Source organism: Balaenoptera ricei, chromosome 20 (assembly GCF_028023285.1).
Source record: "Balaenoptera ricei isolate mBalRic1 chromosome 20, mBalRic1.hap2, whole genome shotgun sequence".
Classification (NCBI taxonomy): domain Eukaryota; kingdom Metazoa; phylum Chordata; class Mammalia; order Artiodactyla; family Balaenopteridae; genus Balaenoptera; species Balaenoptera ricei.
Genome location: NC_082658.1, coordinates 58,549,295 through 58,570,637, shown reverse-complemented (window position 1 = coordinate 58,570,637; position 21,343 = coordinate 58,549,295). Strand labels below are relative to the sequence as shown.

The following is a 21,343-nucleotide window of genomic DNA, read 5'->3' as shown; positions in this document are numbered from 1 at the left end:
AGCAGAACTAAGAGTGCTATTGAAAACCATTCCCAATAAAAGCTAAATGAAAAATAAATTAAAAAACAAAGCTTAAAAAATATGTATTACCTGACACCAATTGTTTTCTGGCTGACAATATTTACTCATGAAAACGTATTAGCTGTCTACCTCTGGATAAAATTCTTGAAGACCTTTAACTTCCTAATGAAAACCATCTTTTAAGTTTATATGGAGAATCCAAGACAAAGACCATCTCTAGAAAGAAGGAGGTTGGGTGCACCTTCTTTCCTCACTCCCAATTCCACTTGAGCTACCCCGTCAGTTTCTCAGCCAAGCCATTAGCTGGGCTACACCAACACTGTCTGGCTTCCTGCAGTCTGGGGCTTGACCTCACCGTCTACTGTAACTGGACACTGGAAAGACAAGGTCACCTCTGCTGAGTCATCCCATGGCCTTTTCTCAGTTTGACTCTTTGAGTGTCTCTTCAGCAATGACCTCAATGAAGAGGCCCCTTCTGAACCCTATCTCCTTAAGGTTGTGACAATTCTCTGGTCCCTTTCCTGCACTAAGTCTGTACTGGCACACAGTGTGGTACAATGTAGCAGAGTTTGGAACACAATATCACCTCATTTGGTCTTCACAATGCTCTAAGTCATCCTGGCTACTGAAAATTACTCTTACTTTATGTATGAAAACACAAAAGCTCAAAGGTTACACCTCTGGCAGCATATGGCAGAACTGGGAGTTGAACCCAGGTTCTCAGTTGCCCAACCCGGTGCTCTCTGAGAGATCATTTACTTCTGAGAGATAATTCCCTGGGATTGCTGCAAAGTATTTAGCCAGGATCCACCCCTCCCTTTTTTATTAGAACTTCTATCCAGGTATGGGCTGTATTTTCTTTATATTCTGCTTCGCTTTAATAACAGCTTTTTAAACATAAGCACCATTGGTGTTCCTGATGCAAATATTTTGGCCAACTTCATACTTTTTGATTTACAGCACTATTTTGTGTTGGGCTTGAATGCAGGCTGTGTGGGGGGCTTGGACAGTCCCTGCTGCTAAAAGCTTTCTCCCGTGTTCTCTCCCCACGTGCCAGCACAGCCGCCGACGGCTCCAAGTGCTCCAGAGCCCGCGGTGCCTGAAGGGATGCTTTCTCCTGGGCTTTTAAAAAGAATTGAGTGGATTTAAATTTTTCTACACAGAGATAGAAAAATTGACCGAGTATCTTTATCCTGATACCCCACTGCCTGCTCAGCACCAGCGTGAGAGAGAAGCCCAGCGGTGGTTGCTGTCTGACATTTCAGCGGGCGAAAGGTCAGGGACTGCATTTGAGGTAAAGCCACAACCTCTGCGTTCCGGATCTCTGCGCATTCATCGAGGCTCTCGTCCATCCTGGTGGACGCATCGGCTCCTTGCCTCAAAGGGGGAATGTGGAGCTGGGAAAGAAGCAGTCCATGGAGAAGCTCCAAGGGCCGCAGAACAGACTGCATGAAATTCTCAGCTGCCACACTCCCAGTCCAGGCATCCTCCTGCCCTTGGAGCGTCCCCCTTCCCCGCCAGCGTCTAGCTCCGGAGAGGAAGATGGAGAAAGGCACACTTCCAGGGGCTTCTGAGAGCTGCTTTCTGAATTGTGAGCACCAAGAACATGTAGGGGATGATGGGAGGTAGGATGAATGTTATAATCAGAGCCCGTGAAAACGGAGAATAAACTGATTGTTAATTCTAAATTAATTGTTAATTCTTCCAGCTCACCTTCGTTTTGGATTCTTAGAACATGGTGTGCCCTGGGAGGCTGAAATTTTTACCTTTTTATTTGGAAAAGCCCATAATCAACCCAGACCAGAAAGAGTAAATGATAACTCTCCAACACTTGAAGCTTGGTTTAATCCCCTGTTGTGAGAAAGGCACCAGATATTTGCTATGAAACTGAATATCTGTGGTAGAAGAACATTAATAATAAACACTACTCTAAGAGCTTTACATGTGGGCAATTAGAACAGCATCCCTTCATTTAATGCTTACAAACATCCTAGGAACTGGGTACCACTATCATCACTCTCATCTTCTTTGCACACACGGGGAGAGGAAGGTGGAGAGAGGTTAAATTACTTGTCCAGGGTCCCCAGGTAATAAGTGGCAGAGTTAGAATTCAAATCCAGAGTCCATGTTCTCAGCCTCTATATGATACTGCCTGATAGCTAGTCAGTTCTAAAAGACTGGTCTGCCTAACCACAAATATGTTGTTTCTAGGTAAAGTACCTTTTATTTGGAGGAAACTAAGTAAAGAAAAGGTTGGGAATACACAAGGCTTAGAGAATAGGATGCCAAGACACCCCCAAACAGCATGAAGCTACAGCAGCCAACACCATGAGATGAATACTACTTCGGTTTCCTATCCCTAGATGTCAACTAGCCTTTGGCCTAATCTTCTACGGACAGCTCTGTGTTTCAGGGGTATGAAGGTGTGATGGTTGGTACAGAGTGGTACAGGCCCGTTCTGGAAAGATTTTAAGAAGGCTAAAGGGATTCCTCCCACTCAAGCTTCTACAGCACAGCACCACTCCACCTACAAAACACACATCACCTTGCCAAATAAGGTACTTATACCTCCAGTTTTTCAAACTCAATCAGCAACTGCCCAAGAAATTAGGGATACATTCACTAACTCAAAAAACAGCAGCTCAAAACATAGCCCAATCTCACCTGTCTCACTACCTGGAGCCCTCCTAAGGGGACTGATGCCTTTAGCAGAACAAGGGAGAAAAAACTAAGTAGTTTGATGCTTCTGTGTTAATTCTGACTTTAGCTGTTCCGTCTTCCAAATCTTTGCTGGCTAGCGTGGGTGTTAGCCTCAGCACACCCTCTTACCTGATCTTGGACCATTGCTCCGCCAAAAGCCCAGATGGCAGCAAACACAAAATAAAGCTCGTAGGTTTCCTTGGGGCAGTCTGCAGGGATGTCCTCATCGGTCAGCAGACACTCGAGAAGGTGGCACAGCATCTGAACCATGCTCTGCTCTGGGATTGGAATTACCCTCTTAAATCTGCAAAGAGAGACACAGATATGCTCTAGAACACTGGATTTTTCCATCCTAGAGGCATTGCTGGACAGCTATGGAACCCTGTTGGTGTCTGTGGACTCACAATTTGACAAGTTCATGCAGTTTTGCAGCAGCAAAAACTTTGGTATTATAGAGGCCCATGGTGCTACTTAAGCTTTTGTTTTCATCAGCTGTTTGGGGGTCTGCTCCCTTTGCAAAGAAGGAAGGGACCGGAGCCCTCCTGAGATGATCCCTTTTCTCATCTTCCTTTCCTCTATGCCCTCCCCCCCTTCCCTTCTCTGAACATTGAGGACCGCCCCCCCTCAGTCCTTGGGGAATGTAGGAAGCTGCAACAAAACGAGTAAATATCTCACAGTGTCACTGTTTCAATTGGCAAAAATCACCTACAGAGCCAAGGTGGGTGCAATTCTGAGGCTGTTCCTCCACTCCTCCAGCTCAGAGGAGTGTCCTCAATTCAAACACATTGAAAATGTTTTCTCTGGGGCTAGAGTCTTGTCTGGGGGAGGCAGAGTGGGCCAGGACAGAAGGTTGTTTACATGATTAAGTTCTCTCTTTCATAAATATAGCTCTGTGACTATGTTTTGATCTGAATTTGTACTTTCAATCTTGGTTTAGAGGTCTTGGCTGAAAGGCAGGTATCGAGAGATACACAAAGGTGCACCTACACCCAAGGGAGCAGGAGCAGACAGACAGACACACAGACACACGCACACAGGCACCCTCGTCCCACCAGGCGTGCACACAGAGTGCACCACAGGCCCACATACTCAACCCCTCCTGCCCTCGTCACCACCTCCCGGGGAGGATGAGCTCACAGGCCGCACAGAGGCAGGGTCCACTGTTATAAGATGAACAACACCATCAACAGACATCTTAAAAGGCATTTGCCAGCACTGGGCCTCGGAGTCTCATGGCGCTCCATCCTCTTCAGTGTTTTGTGTTGTGTTGGTTTTGAGTCTGGCTGCAGTCCTTACAGCAATGCTGTGAAGTGGTCTAAGAGTCCAGGCATTATGTCCATGAGTAATGAAGAAACTGAGTGCTTGGGAGGCTTTCCTTCATTTCTTCAACGCATATTTGTAACAGAATGTCAGAATGGAACTGCCCCAGGCTCAGTTTTGGATGAGGTGCTGACACAATACAGGCCAACTACTCTTCCAATTCCAAGCTGAGATTCCAGACAACCTGGCCTCCGGTGCTCTCAAGGAGTTATAGCCGCGGTCCCGAGCCTTTTTGGCACAATTTTTCCCCAGATGGGGGCGGGGGATGGCTCAGGCGGTGATGCGGGTGATGGGGAGAGATGGGGAGCAGCAGAGGAAGCTTCGCTTGCTTACCTGCCAATCACCTCCTGCTGTGCGGCCCGGTTCCTAACGGGCTGCGGACCAGTAGCGGTCCATGGCCTGGGGGTTGGGGACTCCTGGTTTATAGGATCAAAGTGGTAGATGCTGAAGGGGCTAGAAATGAGCACATAGGACTTTGGGGAGGGCTCTCGGTGTGCAGCGAGTGCCCCTCCTACAGGGAAGGCAGGTGCTCATCCTGAACAGAGACCCTCAGAAGGGGGCTCCCCTAGGACCCAGGCCCGGAAATCCCTGAGGAGACCTTGCAGTGCAGGGTCAGAGGGTGCTTGCTGGGGCGCTAATCCTGGAGTCCAGGTATGGCCGTGAGCGTGTGGGCTTGTTTAGATACTGGTGATGGGGTCCACCTGGAGGGTTTGTGGGAGCTGTACTCAACTAGCTGATGGAGAGGCATTGACTTGCTTCAAGGGAGGGCATATTGCGGATCTCCAGGGATGGGAGGCGTCCAAGCGACCCACAAAGGCTTCCAAAGAGTCATTTCCAAACCTGCCACAGCTGGGGTAAATGAGGTCACACCAGGTCCATCATTAAGGCCTTTCCTGCCCATCACTCTCTTCCCTGTGTCCCCCTTCAGCCTTGAGGGGTGAGAAGCTACAGCTGGCAAGGTGGCGACTGGTAGAATAAGAACAGAAGTCAAGAACACTGTCCTTTCCCACTGTAGGTGGAGGGCTATGTGGGCAGTGGGAGAGTTTGTATGTTTTTCAATTTTCACTGCCTCTTTTTAAAATTTTCACATGTGCATGTGCATGTGTGTGTGTGTGAGACTGTGTGACCAGAAGTGATGAGATGCATTTTTATTACTGAAGAAGGACCAGTAAAATCAGCAGTGTTGACCTAGATTTCATCCAGGGGCAGAAGGAGAACATAAAATGTTTTTGAAGGAACAGTGGGAGACAAAATAAAGTTGTTTATAATCACCCCTTACGAGGCCTGCTTGTTCAATATAAAAATTACTGTGTGTTGGCACTGCTTCGTCGTGACGGGGCCACAGAAAGCTGGCATTACAATACGGTGATGAATAAAATAGCAGTAGGACTTTGCAGTGAGTGTCCTGTCACCACCAGCTGAGGCACTGAGCGAGCACCATGGGACCTGGCTCCCACATCTGTAGGATGGTCGGCCCTCATAAGGATATTGTGAGAATTGCATGAAGGAAACCCAGAGCGGGCACCCTCAACCACAGCTATGGGTTTTTCCTTGATAAACACGGGGCTCAGAGACTGGTGGCGGGAGGGTGCTTCTCTGGATGGACTTAACACAGTCTTTAAAGCTTGTTTCAGAGGCTGTGCTTGCACACGAGCACACGCGTGTACACACACACACACACGAGTTTGGTATCTCTTGTTCTAAATGCCCAGAGTGGGAAATGGTCTAATTTTTAGTTAAGGATAAATTGGACAAGTGTCTCAGCAAACCTTAAAGAATAGGGGATGCTACTTTCCTAAAACCTCCCCCTTTGTTGCCACTTTAACTCTCTGCAGCCCTTGTCTATTTGAGACACTAACCACGACTGCCCACTTCCCAGACTCTTGCTGCCACGGCTGCTTTATCTCATTAGATCCCAGTGCCACAGAGCTCACAAGCCACAAGGGGTTAAAGGCTTTATGAAAACGCTGAAGTTTGGAAAAATAATTATTAACCCTGAAGTATAAAAACTGCAAAATCAAAACTAATAAATATTTAATATCTGAAAACATACCACTATGTCAACTATTCAACTGCGACTCAGTTTTTACTTACGTAAAATTCATTCTTAACACGGTGGATTTTGATGGGGGAGGGTGGGGCACATGAAGAAAGAGTGCCTCGGGCCATTTTGCCCTGCGAGCGCTCCCTTCATCTCTGCTCCACACTTGCAAGCATTTGCCATCCTGTGTTTCTCAGGCCAATGAATAAGGAGTTGGGGATCATTTTGAGTGATAGACTTTATTTCCAGGAAACATCAACCTGACTCTGTTTGTTGAACATTCAGGAACTGAGGATCTCTGAGTCACGTTGCCTTCACAGCACCAGCTTCTGATGGTGCAACTGGGCTGAACAACAGGGCTGAGTACCTGATTCACTGAATGATGCATCAAATGGCAAAGAAAGAGAATGTAAAACAAAAGCAGGTTTCAAACGCCGGAACCCTTCTCTGCAGACACGTATAATATTCTTGCTATAATAAGTATCCTTTTGGTTAAGAGCAATTACTATTTTGTTTATGTGGTAAGTGGTCAGGGCTTGTTGCTTTTACTTTTGCAAACCCATTGGAGGAAAAGTGAAATCTTAGGGTCCAGAGGGGCAGGACTGGTCAAATGATGCATTATACCCAATCCTGTATCATCTAGGCCATGGACGCCCACAGCCAGGAACAGGAAGTGGGCCCCGTGTGTTGCTGACAGGTGTCATCTTCAGCTCTAGGCCTGTTGATCTGGCCTGTATCACGCGTAGGAGGGCCAGCTGCGTGCCCTGCGAAGCAGAGGGTCTCAGGATTGCTGTCTCTGCTACCACAACCCGCGGCCTCCTCCAGACACACCCTCGCAGCCCTCCAAAAGGTCCTTTACATCTCTCTCCTCTTCACTCACCTCGCTTCCTGCCTGAACTGACAACAGGCATCCCATCGCAGGGGAACGTGTGTTCCCCTCTGCCACCTGCCACACCCGGGGTGGAATGCCTAGGGACATCTGACTTTGGGGACGGGACAGAACATCAGCGGGACATCAGGTAGGAGCCAACAGGCTCTTTATTGCTTGTTACCTTCCTTACCCCTTGGCCTACCTGGTTCTGAGTGTGTCTAAGCAGGCTGGAAGATACTTGTCAAACAGAAAGGTGAGGTTGGCTCTCTCTGTCTGGATCTCCCTCTTGTCGACCCAGCTGCTCACAGGAGGGTTCCACCCCAGGTCTGCAGGGCTCATGTACAGGATCCCTGGGAGCGCAGAGAACACAGCTTAGTGACATTTCCATACATCTCAGGATATTCTTCATCCCAGAGAGTTATCTTCTCTGTTTAGAAAATGGACTGAAGGCTGGGCTTGAAAAGAACAGAGATCTGGCCGAGGTCTGAGAGGGCAAATGGGTTTGCTATTGGGATCAACTCCGACTGACTGATAATAGCTGATGGAAAGCGGTGTTGAGAAGGTGCTGAGGCCAAGTCTAGGCTCAGGAGGAAAGCAGGCTGTGATTGGTTAGCAATACTTGTCATGGTGAGGAAGGCTGCAGATCGCATGGTGGCCCCCAAAAGGATGGAACCGTGTCCCACCCAGGAAAGTTGACGTATAAAGTTATTATTTTCCACCAGGATGTGGTGAGAAATTGCAATGCTCAGTCATCTTCATTAGCCTTCATGGAGGCTAGAACTGGCCTGAAAGTAGCCTAATTTGAGGCACTCCTGTGCAGAGGACCGTTGTTCAGCTCAGGGGCCAATCCCTTCCCATTACCGTAACATTTCTGAACTGAGACGCTCACATGGCCCTGGCTGCAGAGCACTGGCTCACCTTCGTGGGTGTGGATTAGGGCTGAGAATCAGGCCGGGGTTCTGGATGATCAACGTCTGGCTCCTGTTTGGAGCGCCCTTCAGAGCCAGCAACGTCATATGTATCACGAGAGGCACCCGTTTTCAACTGAGCAGTTGTGCTTTTTCCTGTCGTGGGCCATACCTGCTCTGGAGACAGTGGCTGGCGTGGCCGTGTGCAGGTGGCTGATCTCAAAGAGGAGCCTCATTGTGGGATTCAGAGGGATCCTCTCGTTGCTCGCCAGGGTCAGCACCTGGACACAGGGGGAGGGACACGGCAGGTGGGGAGGAGTTAGGTCACATGGCCAGCTAGGGGGAGTTTGGCTATTATTCCTGATAGGAATTAGGATGATTATTTTCTTCTTTGTGATTGTAAGTATTTTCTAAATTTTCTGCAACAATCCTCTCTCTCTCCTTCTGTAGCCCCTTTACCTCCATCCCTGTTGTGTGTACTGAATCAGGAAAAAAGCTATCTAAAAAGTTTAAGTGGATGTCAATGATTTGAATGAACTAGACCATAATGAAAAAATAGGATAATTAAAGGAGAAGAGCTCAGGTTTCATACAACTCCTGTTTCTTTTGGAAGAGCACACACTTATTCTAATGATTCTGTAAATGTTGAAACCATCGTAAAACGTTTAACCTAGATGTGCTTTATGAACAAGTTTAGAAACAGTTCCCAGCTTAACAGCCACTTTACTGGCATTCAGTTTTCATTGTTTATAAAAAATAAAACATATTCTCCATGGATAAAGATTGGTCACCACTGAGGATGCATGACAGGCTCAGAATGTTTCTGATCCTCAGTTTCCTTATTTATAAACAAAGATGAAAAATTTTTTAAAGATTTGAATAAATGATTTCAGATTCTTTTCAGCTCTAAATATTGAATTGACCTGCATGCAGAAGATTCTGAAGGAAATTACAACAATGCTAAAAACATGTGAGTGATGGCAGTACCACTGAAAAAGTGAAAGTTGCCCTATGGGATGAATCAGTTCTAAGATGTCTACTGAAGACACCGGTGAGTGAAATCGGGATCTTGAAGCGTTATCTGCTATCTGCACTCCATGTTCACTGGAGCATTATTTACAATAGCCAAGATGTAGAAACAACCTAAGTGTCTATCGATGGATGAATGGATAAAGAATATGTGATACACACACACACACACACAGTGGAGTATTATTCAGCCATAAAAAGGAAATCCTTCTCCAGGTTCATCCATGACAACATGGATGGACCTGAAGAGTGTTATGGTATGTGAAATATCCGACAGAAAAAGACAAATACTATATGATCTCCTTATATGTGGAATCTTAAAAAAAATAAACTCATAGAAACAGAGGGTAGGTTGGTGGTTGCCAGGGATGGGGGTGTGGGGTGGGCAGAGGAAATGCGTGAAGGTGGTCAAGGGTACAAACTTCCAGTTACAAGATGAATAATGTCATGTACAGCATGGTGACTAGAGTTAATAATACTGTATTGTGTACTTGAAAGTTGCTAAGAGTAGATCTTAGAAGTTCTCACCACACACACACACACACACACACACACACACACACGTAATTATGTGAGGTAATAGAGGTGTTAACTAACCTTGTGGTAATAATTTTGCAATATATATTTCAAATCATCACGTTGTACACCTTACACTTACACAGTGTTATATATCAATTATATATTGACAATGTTATATGTCAGGTATATCTCAATAAAGCTGGAAAAAATAAAAAAATAAAGACAGCAGTAATGATTCCTTGCTCGGGGCCAGTCCTGTGTGGAATCAAGGTTTCCAGATGTGCCCAGGGACTGGTTTCGTTGATGATTAGGGACGACGTGGGGTCCCCTTACCCCCGGTACCTTGTTATCATCCATGACAGTGTTCAGAGACTCGATCCACATTGGATCTATGTCGCCATCCAGTAGAATCCACTTGGGCCCATCATGGGTGATGATGGAAAGCTCCCGCATGATGGAAGAGAACAATCCTAAGAGGAACCATGGATATCTTAATTTCCAGGTCACCATCAATCTCCTTCCTCTTAAAACAGCCTTTTCCTATCAGCTACAACACTCAGAAGGAGGTGTACATAGGCAGGTCAGAACTGGCTTTGTATCTTATGCTATTAAGAATCTGACCACTCCCAAGGTTCCACTCTCTCTGTGCTCTGGCCCAACTTTTTGTAAGAACAGCAGCAACAGCAAAACAAGAAGGAAACCTGATGGTACTATTTTTTAACTGACAAGGGACCCAGTGAACCATTTCAAAAGGCAACTGTGACATGATGGAATTACATAAAACCTTCTTAGGTAAGGTTTTCATCCTTTGAAACTGCAGCCTGGGAAAATCCTGCCAAACGCAGGCTTTGAGAGAAGGCCCTATGTGATTCTAGTTGGCGTTACATGAAATTTATCTCTTAATTTGGATAGAATTGATTTTTTATAATACTAAGCTTTCCCAATCAATAATATGGTATGTCTTTTCATTTTTTCAAATATTGTTTTATGTTCCTTAATAAATTTTTACAGCATTTTCAATGTATCTCTTTGGCTAAATGTATCCCTAAACATTTCAGTTCTTATTGTTATTGTGAATGGAATTTTTTTTCCTGACTTTCAGTTTTAGTTGACTACTGCTAGTATAGAGAAAAGCTTTCAAATTTTGTGTATTTTATTTTATACTTAGTTACCTTTAATACATTTTCTTATTAATTCTAGTGATTTTTCAATAGTGTCTCTAGAGTTTTATAGGTATAAAGTGGTATAATCACCAAAATGATAATTATCTCCTTTCCTCCAATTTATACGATGTATTCCATTTTCCTGTCTTACTGCATTTTCCAGAATCCCACCAAGCAAATCTGAATAATAATGTTCGTAATAGGTCTCCTTGGCTTATTTCTGGTTTTAATGGAATTGGCTTTATTTTCCCATCATTCAGAATGCTCTTTTTTTCCTTTTGGCTTTAGGTAAAGAGTATTAATTGTACTTAAGGCATTTCCTTCTATTCCTATTTTACTTAGAATTTTTAAAATTAGGAATGGCTACTGAGTTTTTAGCATCTATTTATTGATCAAATTATTTTATCCTTTAATTTGTCAATGCTTTATGTTAATACTTTAAAAGTAATTGATTTATCCTTACATTCCTGGAACAGATGCTACTTGGTCAGAATGTATTATTCTTTTGAGATACTGACAGATTTTAGTTACTGATATTTTATTCAGAGTTTCTAAATCTATATTAATAAGTGAAATTGGGCTATTGTTTTTGGTTCTGCACAAAGGTTGATATCAAGATTATTTTGGCTTCATAAAATGAATTAAGAGGTATCCTTTTATGATTTAGGAATTATCTTTATTTTAAAATTTTCCTTTTCATTAGTTTACTTTTTCTACTTCTTATTGAGTAAATTTTTTAATTCTTTTTTTCAATAAGTTTTTATTGGAGTATAGTTGCTTTACAATGTTGTGTTAGTTCTTATTGAGTAAATTTTGTTAAAATTATATTTTGCTAGTGGATCATCTATTTCTTCTAGTTTTTCAAATATGTATCATCTAATTGTGTCTCTTCCATTTTAATCTTGTCTATATCTACTGTTATATCTTCTTTCTAATTCCTAATCTTACATACTTTTACTCTCTCTTTCCCCCATTAATCATGCTCACAATGGACTTATTGGTCTTTACAAAGAACCAGTATTTATATTTATTTATCCTTCCTATATTTTTTTGTTCCTTCCCACTAATTTCAGCTTTTATCTGTACTGGTTTCTTCCCAGTTTTCTTCAGGTTTAGTTTATTACTCTTTGAATAATTTCTTAGGATGGATACTGATTTCCTTTATTTCTAGCCTACCTTCTGTAATTATTTAGAGTTGAGTTTTTCCTTATTGGCTTTAGATGTGTCCCAGAGGTTTCTGTATGAAGTATTCTTCTTTATATTACTTCCAAGAGGGGTTGCAATTTAATTTTCCCTTTAATCCAGGGCTTACTGTTTCTTGATTGCAAATAGTAAAATTATTTTTGGTCATTTTCTTGCTATTTGTTTCTAATTCTATTGTATTAGTATCAAACAAATGTGGTGTGAAAATTGATACTTTTGAATTCATTACAATTTCTTCTGTGCCCAACTAAACTTTAATTTTTTGGAAATGTTCCATGAGCCTACCAAGAAAGGAATATTTTCTATTTACAAGATGCAAAGTTCTATATCAGCATGTTACACTGAGTTTGATGGATGCATTTCCTAATTCTTCTATGTCTATACTTATTTTTCTGTCTACTGAATCTTTCTAATTTTGAAAAAGGTGTAGTAATATATTCCACTATATGTCTACTTTTATCAAGTTCTCTTAAAATGTTTTAAAAAGTTATATTCCATTTACTTGAAAGTTCTCGTTTAGTGAATACAAATTTATGATTATTATAAATCTTTTTCAATTTCTCCATATTTAATGTGTATATTTAATAAAACTTTAATTAAAATTCCAACACTGTTTAAAATTTGAATTATATTATGTGAGCTTAAATTTAACATGGAATAAGAAGTGCCTAAGACTAGCCGAGAAATTACAGAAAAATATTGAGGAGGGATTTACCTCATCAGACATGAAAATGATATAAAATGATTATAACCTAGATAGAATGACATTAGTATAGGATTAGATAAACAGGTGAGTGGAACAAAACAGAAAACCCAGAATCAGATGTCAATACAATTGGCCCTCTGTATCTGCGAGTTTCGCATCCGTGGATTCAACCGGCCATGGATCGAAAATATTCAGAAAAAAACAATTCTAGAAAGTTCCAAAAAACAAAACTTGAATTTGCCACACGCTAGCAACTGTTTATATAGCATTTACACTGTACTTGCAACTATTTATACAACATTTACATTGTATTAGGTGTTATTAGTAATCTAGAGATGATTTAAAGTATATAGGAGGATGTGCATAGGATAATGCAAATACAATGCCATTTTATATGAGGTCTTGAGCATCCATGGATTTTGGTATCCACAGGAGTTCCTGGAACCAACCCCTCATGGATACCAAGGGACAACTGCATATATGACAAGTTGGAATTTAAATTAAGAGGGAAAGGACAGTTTACTTAATAAATGGTGCTGTCACAATCAATTATCCATCTGGAAGGAAATAAAGTTGATTCTCTACCTTACCTCATACTAAGCCCCAAAATAAATTCTAGATGAATAAAAAATGTTAACGTGAAAAGAACCTTTTAGACCAAATTTATGATACTATATAGCTTAAAGTTAGAAAGAGTTATAAACCAAATAGGAATTCCAGGTGCTAAAAAGACTAGACAGACATATTTCCTTCTTAAAAAGTGCATGGTAAACATGCCATGAAGTGTCTGTAGACAAATGGCAGGCAGCGAAAAACCATTAGTGGTGCATGTAACAGATACAGGGTTAATGTCTTCGGTATATAAAAAAATTCTTACAAACTGATAAGAAAATAATAAGGAGGAATAAAATTACAAACGAGCCAATTACTAAGACCAATAAGAAGGAAAGTATATTAAGCCTCATTAATAGTGAAATAAAAATTAGAGAGGCTGCTCATTAAATCCCACTGTTCTAGGCCTCTGATGGAAGGTCCTAAATTAGAGGAATCCAGGCAGTTTGACCCTGATTGGGACGACTACTAACACTGGGGTGTTAGGATGGAGCTGAGATTTCCTCATTCCAGAAGCCACATTTGTTTTAGAAAGAGGTCCTATCGGCTCATAGAGAGTTTTCTCCATTTTCTCTTCTGCTCTCTCCCAGTGACAGGAGACACATTCCAACATCTACCAGTGATTTTTAATTCTTTGAAGGTGAGGCTGAGGTCAGCACCGAGTGAGCATGGGTTTGCTGTGGAAGGGACCATGGTTCTAGGATCCTCCTGAGATGAGTTTTCTGTAGCAGCTTCCCCAGCACTCCTGGGGCGGTGCTGATAGGGAGGTACCCTCTGAGGGATGCTAGACTCAACTGCTCCTTTCAGAATGAGTGGTGGGCTTCCCTATCCTACCCACGTCTTAGACCCTCTGCCAGGCAACGTAGAGACTCCATGACTTGCGTTCCAGAATCACAAAACTATATCTGAGAATGCCTGCCTTGCTTTACCCTCTTTAAGGTGCCCTCTCTCAAGAGGCAGCTGAAGAGTCCCCAAGGAAAGAGACTATCCCAAGGGCTGAGGTTCCCCTCCAAGCCAAAATCAGTTTCCTTTCTTTGATTCTTTCCACCTTCTTTTCTAACCCGATACAGATCAGCCCTGTGTTCCCTCCTCTGCATTCACCCTACTGCATTCTCTTCTGCCTAAGGGGCTGAGCTAGCCGTATCCCGCTCTTACCATCCTTCCATTCTCGTGTGGCCGGATTGATGATGCCAAAGAGTTCATTATTGGTGACTGCTTTGGGGTTGAGGTCAGTCCAGACGGGGCGGCGTTTCATGATCTGGTAGGTCTTGTGCAAGGACCTCAGCACCTGCGACTTGCCAGTTCCCGCGCTGCCCACCACGAACACAGAGTGCCGCACAGCCAGAAGCTCCTCCAGCTGGACCACCTGGGAGACATGGAATTCAGCCAGAGTGACCAGCCTGTCACTCACCCACGTCCCAACTGCTCTTCTGTGAGCCAGACTGGTGTCTGAAGTGAGACCTGAGGTCAACACAGGAAGACCTGAGGTCAACTCCCCGCAAGATGTGATGGGGTCGTAAATGTAGGGGCAACATGATTCATTTACTCGCTTATTCCTCATTCCATCCTATAATTATTAGTCACAACAAAGTGCTAGGGAGTGTGCCTGGTGAGGGAGATTCAGAGATGACTCTCCGGCCCTCCGTCATCTCACAGTCTGATGGAGAAGTAAGTCATGTTGACAAATTATTATCATGTAAGGTGATAATTGCTATAGCTGATGTATTTATTAAGAGCTATGGGAGAAGATAGGAAGAAACAATTGATTTTGTACAGATAAAGGGAACACGAAAGGCTTCACAGAGAAGGGGGCATTTGAACTGGGGCTTCAGAGATGAGTAGGAGTTTGCCAAGAAGATGAACAGGAAGGATATTCCAGGCAGAGGAAACAGCACAAACAAAGGCTTGTGGTGTGACAGAGCATGATGTGGTTGGCCAGATGGTTTGATGAGGCTGGAGTCAAGGAGCTCCTTGAGGACAATGGTCACATTGAAGGTATCATCACTCTTGTTCTAGTTTGCCTCCAGGCTCACCTTTCTACACTGTTGTACACTTACTGGAATGAAAATCTGATCAAGTCACTGCCATCACGTTGTCCCTTCAGTGGTTCTCCATAGTTTTGGTGATGAAATCCCAAATCCCTACACTGGTTTACAAGGCCCTTTTGCAGCTTGGCCCTAAACAGCTTCCAGTTTTATCTCTCATCCCTCAGCACACACATACCAGGTAGACGATTTCTTGGAGCTCTTTAATGATTCTCTTTCCTGCGCCTGGGCCTTTAACACACCGTGCCTTCTGTTCAGAAGTGATCCCATCTCCTGCCTTCTTTTGGCCAGCCCCTACACACCCTGCAGCCTGGGGTAGGTGTCCCATACATACATCCTGCATCCTAGCACTTACCAATATTGCAATGGTTACTTTTCTGTCTGCCTATTAGATTATCAGCTCCTCGAAGGCATGCAGGACAGGGCTTTTATTGATATTTCTTTACTTTCAGTGTCTAGCAGAGAATCTGGCAGAGACCAAGTGCTGAAGAAATATTTGCTGGAAATGTGAAGGATGAGGACTTCCCTGGTGACACAGTGGTTAAGAATCTGCCTGCCAATGCAGGGGACACGGGTTCGAGCCCTGGTCCAGGAAGATCCCGCATGCCACGGAGCAACTAAGCCTGTGCGCCACAACTACTGAGCCTGCGCTCTGGAGCCCGAGAGCCACAACCACAGAGCCCGCACTCTAGAGCCCGAGAGCCACAACTACTGAGCCCGCGTGCCTAGAGCCTGTGCTCCACAAGAGAAGCCACTGCAATGAGAAGCCTATGCACCACAACGAAGAGTAGCCCCCGCTCGCTGCAACTAGAGAAAGCCCGCGCACAGCAACGAAGACCCAATGCAGCCAAAACCAAACAAACAGACAAACAAACAAATAAATAAATACATATTTTTTTTAAAAAATGTGAAGGATGGCTGGAAAGGTTGGATGACCCCTATCAGGAAAGGTCTTGCATGTCATGAGCTAAAACATTTGAACTTTATTGTAGATCAGGTTTCCTCATACTTTATACTATAAATCCTTAATAGCTGAGGAAAGTGAACTGAAGAGGAAATGTGCTAAAATGTTGACAGGGTAGTGGGACAACAGAAAGTTTTTTCCCCAAACATTTTATTTATTCTACATTAAAAAAATTACACTACTATATATAAAACAGATAACCAACAAGGATCTACTGTATAGCATAGGAAACTATACTCAGTATTTTATAACTGCTTATAAGGGAAAAGAATCTGAGAAAGTATATATATATATATATTCAGATATATGTATCTGAATCACTGTGCTGTACACCTGAAACTAACATGACATTGTAAATCAACTATACTTCAATAAAATTAAAAAAGTAAAGAAAATTAATTTAAAATGACTCCTATATTTTAAAAAATTTAATTGATAGAGGAGTGTTAAAAAGAATTCTAGAATTGTACAACAAGGGAATTAGGAGAGTGGTACCACTTATATGAAGAGAGTAATATAAAGGTAGCTGATAAATGGCTCTTTGGGGAACAAGACAATTAGCTTCCATTGTGGAAGGATAATTTATTGGGATACTGAGTTTTGCTTTCCATAGCATCAATATCTTTTTCTCCTCCATTCCAAGCTATTGTTGCTCCTCTGATTCAAAACCCAAAATCACCCAAAAGAGATTCTCAATCCTGGCTCTTGTTTTCAGCTTTCAGGGACTCAAAGCAGGATCTTCCCAGATAAAAATGAGGGAAGTGATCAGGAAGGGTCTCTGAGGAGCTGGCATCTAAGCTAACATATGAATGAAAAAGAGTCAGCCATGTGAAGACCAGTGGTAGAGCATTCCAGGCAGAGTGACAGTGAGTGCAAAAGCCTTAACTTCAGCAGCAAGCTTGGAGGGCTCAGAGAACAGAAAAATAAAAAATAAAAAAAATTTAAAAAGGAAGAGGGAGTAGTATAAGATGAGATAAGAGAGGTAAGCAAGGGGCAGATATGCAGAAATTGATACTTGGAATTTTATTCTGAGTACAACAGAAAGCATTTGGAAGATTTTAAGCATGGAACTGACCTGAGGGCATTGCATTAAAATGGAGGAGGGCAGGGGGCAGAGAACAGGAGAGGTGGTGGCAGTGGATGGTGCTCTGGCTACTGAATGGAGACTGTATTATAAACCTAGGTGTTTTTTTTTTTTTTCCGTGAACTACTACTGACTGATTCCTTGGTATCAGAAAGACTTAAAATTGCTTTCTAGTTCCAAACTTCTTTTTGTTCAACAGCTGTATTGAGACATAATTCACATACCATAAAATTCACCTTTTTCCAGTGGCTTTTAGCATATTCACAGGATTATACAACCATCACCTCTATCCAATTTTAGAACGTTTTCATCAGCCCAAAAGGAAAAACCAGACCCATCAGTAGTCACTCCCCATCCCTACCCCTAATTCATCCCTGTGCAGCCCCTGATACACATTCTGCCTCTATAAATTTGACTATTCTGGGCATTTCAGAAAAACAGATTCAAAGAACATGTGATATTTTGTGAATGACCTCTTTCACTTACAATGTTTTCAAGGCTCATCTATGCTGTAGCAGGTACCAGTACTTCATTCCTCTTTACAGCTGAATGAAATTCCATTACATAGATATACCACATTTTGTTTGTCCATTTATCAACTGATGAGTGGGTTATTTCTACTCTGACTGTGATTAATCCATCAACTTTTGACAGTACCTTTTGTAAGGTAAATATATATGTATCTCTATCCTTCCTTTTACTTTTTCTTCTCTCTTCCATCTCCTATCTTCTGCCAGACACATTATACTCTTACATTACCATGTTTGATAATATTTACATTGTTTCATACTTAGATTTAGACCTTCTCTATTTTCCATGATTCTAAGAGTTGAAGACAAATAGCGGCTTAGATTTTTACAATTGTAAATATATTTCACTACAGAAGAAAGCAGTTGCCTGGAATACATCACGTTCTCTGTGGGCCTTGTGTCATGACTTGACAGAGGATGTTCTGAGCATCAATTCAAGGTCAAATAGATACTCTTTTCTTACACTCTATATATTGATCAATATCAGCTTCACACTTACTTTAAAAAAAACCTTCTCTTAGTGTCTTTAATTGCTTTCCTTTTTCTTTGTTAAGACAGACATATGCCTTAATTCTCATAAGTGAGAATTTCAATAAAACACATGAGACATTTCATCTTGTTTGTCTATTCTTCCTTTGAATATATCTACTTTTCAGGTCCTTTTTCTTAGAGACCATGGACTTCCTGACTTGATTTGGACTGACTGCTTTCTAGGTCTGCTAACGGCTATAATTCAAGGGACTTCCTTTATTTGATTCTTAAAATTTTGAATCCCATGATATTTTTCTTGTTTTTCATCCTCGTTTTGCTATAGTATGTCCTCAAGTAACTTAATCAAATAGGATGCATGCATAGTAAAATTTGTAACTCTTTGAAAATATCCTGAATGATAATTTGATACGTAATTAGTTTTGAGATCATTTCCCCCCAGAACTTTGAAGGAATGGTTTCCTTGTCCTCTACTATCTGATATTGCTGATGAGAGGTTCTGATGTCATCCTGAATTTCATTCCTTCCTGGGTCACCTGTACCACCTTCCCAATCCGTCACCCAGCCAGGAAACTTTAATTTTTTTCTGGTGACCCATGACTTCTGAAATTCCATTATGACGTGTCTTGGTATAAGTCCACTGAAATCCACTCTGTTCAGTACTGACTGAGCCCATCCAATCTGGACACATGTTTGTCCAGTTCTGCAAGTGCTCTCTTTCTAGAATTCCCATTGGCAACACGTTACGTAACCTAGATCAATCCTCTATGTGTCACCTTGACTCTCACACTATCTGTCTCTCTTTGTGTGTATATTATATATATTATACTTTGTTATATACATACATACATATATATATAGTTTCATCCTGGGAGATTTCCTTGACTTTACCTTCCAATCCTCTCATTGAATTTTGTGTGTTACCAGTGATTCAATTTTACATTTCAAAGAGCTCTTTACAATTCTCCAATAGTTCTTTTAATTTTTTGATAGCATCTCATTCTTGTTTTATGGATCTCGTTTTCTTTATTTTCTTTAAGGATACTAATTAGGACTTTAAAACGTTCTCTTCCTAACTTCCCCTAGAGTCAGTTGCTGCGTGTGTATGTGCGTTTGTGTGTGGGTGTCTGTCGGTCTGTCTGTCTCTTGTGTTGTTGGTTGCCTCCAGTATTTGGTGAGTCTCAGGTTTAAACGGAGAGCTGCACTGTGTTTTCTAGGAGGCTGGGGTGGGTGCTGTCTGCGGCTTGATATGCGGGTCTCCTTCCAGGCAGGGAGGACTGAGAGGGAGGTCTGTGCTCCCGGTCAGATCTTGGCCTTTGTCTTTATTCTTCTACCTGTGGGTGAGTGAGCAGGTGCTGGCCTTCAGGCCGAGGAGCCCAAACAGAAAGTATGGGCTTCAAACCCTTAGAGCAGTCATAGTTTCCCTCCTAAAGAGTTTATTAAATTCCCTTAGACTTTTCTTTTTGGCTGCAGTTACATGCTTCGCTGTGCATGGTCCGCATTCTTGGGAACCTGGGCCTAGAAGGGGGTGCTGGAGAAGAGTGTGGGGAGCCAAGTGGGAAAATGACTGGGTAAACAGACTTAAGGCCCTCCCCCACCGGCTTAATGCGCCCCCCCACGTTCTCAGTCCTCTTCCCCATCCCTGCCCTCCTTCCCTGCCTACTCCAAGCCCTGAGCTTCGCCAGGGTGCTGCTTGGCAGACTGGCCGCCTCCTGGCTCCTCTTCCCCTGAAGCCCTTTCTAAGCATATTTGAGCCTGCAGCCCCCTGCTCTGTTTGATCTGTCAACCTGTTTTCATCCTCTTCCCATCTTTCCAGAAATTTATTCTTATATCCCCTTCCCAGTTTTCACACTTCTATGGGCTTATTCCTTTTTTTTTTTTAATTATATTATCACTTTTAAAAGATTGCAGGATGCCTTCTCAAACCAGAGCTTCCCTAGAGGTTTTTGATGAATTAACTTTAAAAAGTTCAAGTGTACTGTGCTATACAGCAGAAATTAGACAACATTGTAAGTCAACTATATTTCAAAGAAAACAGTTCAAGTGGACAGTGTAAATGAAAAGTGGGTAGAAAACATCATCTACTGCAAGAACCTTTAGTAGATGGCATCTGTCTTATCAGAGGAGCAGAAAGTGGTTATGAAAAGAAGGGAAGAAAAAGAAGGAAACAATGTGGGGCAACTGACAAATAAATAGAAAGAAAGAGTGAGATTCTCAGCAGAAAAAAGTGCAGAAAATGGGGAAGGAGGGTCGTATGCCTTAGCAGACTCTCAGAGAGGCTAGGAAGATGTGGACTGTCCTGATTCTAAGATGTCAGCCTCAGGGCCTGCATCCTAGGAGCCTCATCGGATTAACTCATCTCTGGGGTGAGGGTGCCCCTCAGGATCAGAGCCTTTCAGAGGAAACCCCTCATCTGGCATCCAAAGCCCTCTATAACAGGGCCGCCTATTATCTTTCAGGTCCTATTGTTCCCTCCCCCTCCCCCACCCCAATACCTTTTTCTCTAGCCACACTGGACTTCTTGCTGTGGCTTGTACAATCTCTGTGTCTCCCCGTCTACCCTCGGCTGACCCTCTTCCCTCTATCTGGGAGGCCTTCCTGCCCATCTCTACCTTTAAAAAGTCTATCTACTAAACTTGAGAGGAGAGAGGTTGGGAGTGGGGGTTGCTCCACGGGCAAAACCAATCACAGCTGCAAAGAACCAGGTGATGCTTTGCTTTCTCTGTAAAATGTAATCTCAGAAATGAAAGCAGACACCAGTTCTGTTTATCTGTAGCCAGAGCTTAATCTCAACCAATGCAAGTACTGTGTGCTAGAAACCCCACCTGGAGTGGAGAAGGAACCAGCCCCCAGTCTGTAAGTTCCTCAAGGGGGAGCACTTTCTCTCCTGTGAAGCAGCTTGGTGGCATATCCTGGAGAAGTAATAGTACAGGAAAAAAAAATTCTGTCCTTATCCCTGTATTCCAGGACCCTCTCTTGTGGCACCTGTCACATCCTCCTTCCAGGTTTAGTTATTTGTGTGCAGGCACTTCTACTGTAACAACATCGATACATCCTAAAAATGTTACCTTCTGCAAACAGACTCATGGAAAAACAAGATTGCGCAGACCACTCAAAATGTACAGAATGTTGTATCCA

General features: G+C 42.7%; 1 protein-coding gene across 1 annotated transcript in view; it reads right to left on the bottom strand.

Moving 5' to 3' along the window:
• DNAH9 (dynein axonemal heavy chain 9) overlaps window positions 1–21,343 on the bottom strand; it is a 301,984-nt gene that overhangs the window by 146,526 nt on the left and 134,115 nt on the right. The window contains exons 32-36 of the mRNA XM_059908564.1: window positions 14,249–14,459; window positions 9,752–9,879; window positions 8,034–8,142; window positions 7,156–7,303; window positions 2,851–3,025 (exon numbers count right to left, since the gene is read on the bottom strand). Of these exons, the coding sequence (XP_059764547.1) occupies window positions 2,851–3,025; window positions 7,156–7,303; window positions 8,034–8,142; window positions 9,752–9,879; window positions 14,249–14,459 (771 nt within the window). The remainder of the gene's footprint in view (window positions 1–2,850; window positions 3,026–7,155; window positions 7,304–8,033; window positions 8,143–9,751; window positions 9,880–14,248; window positions 14,460–21,343) is intronic.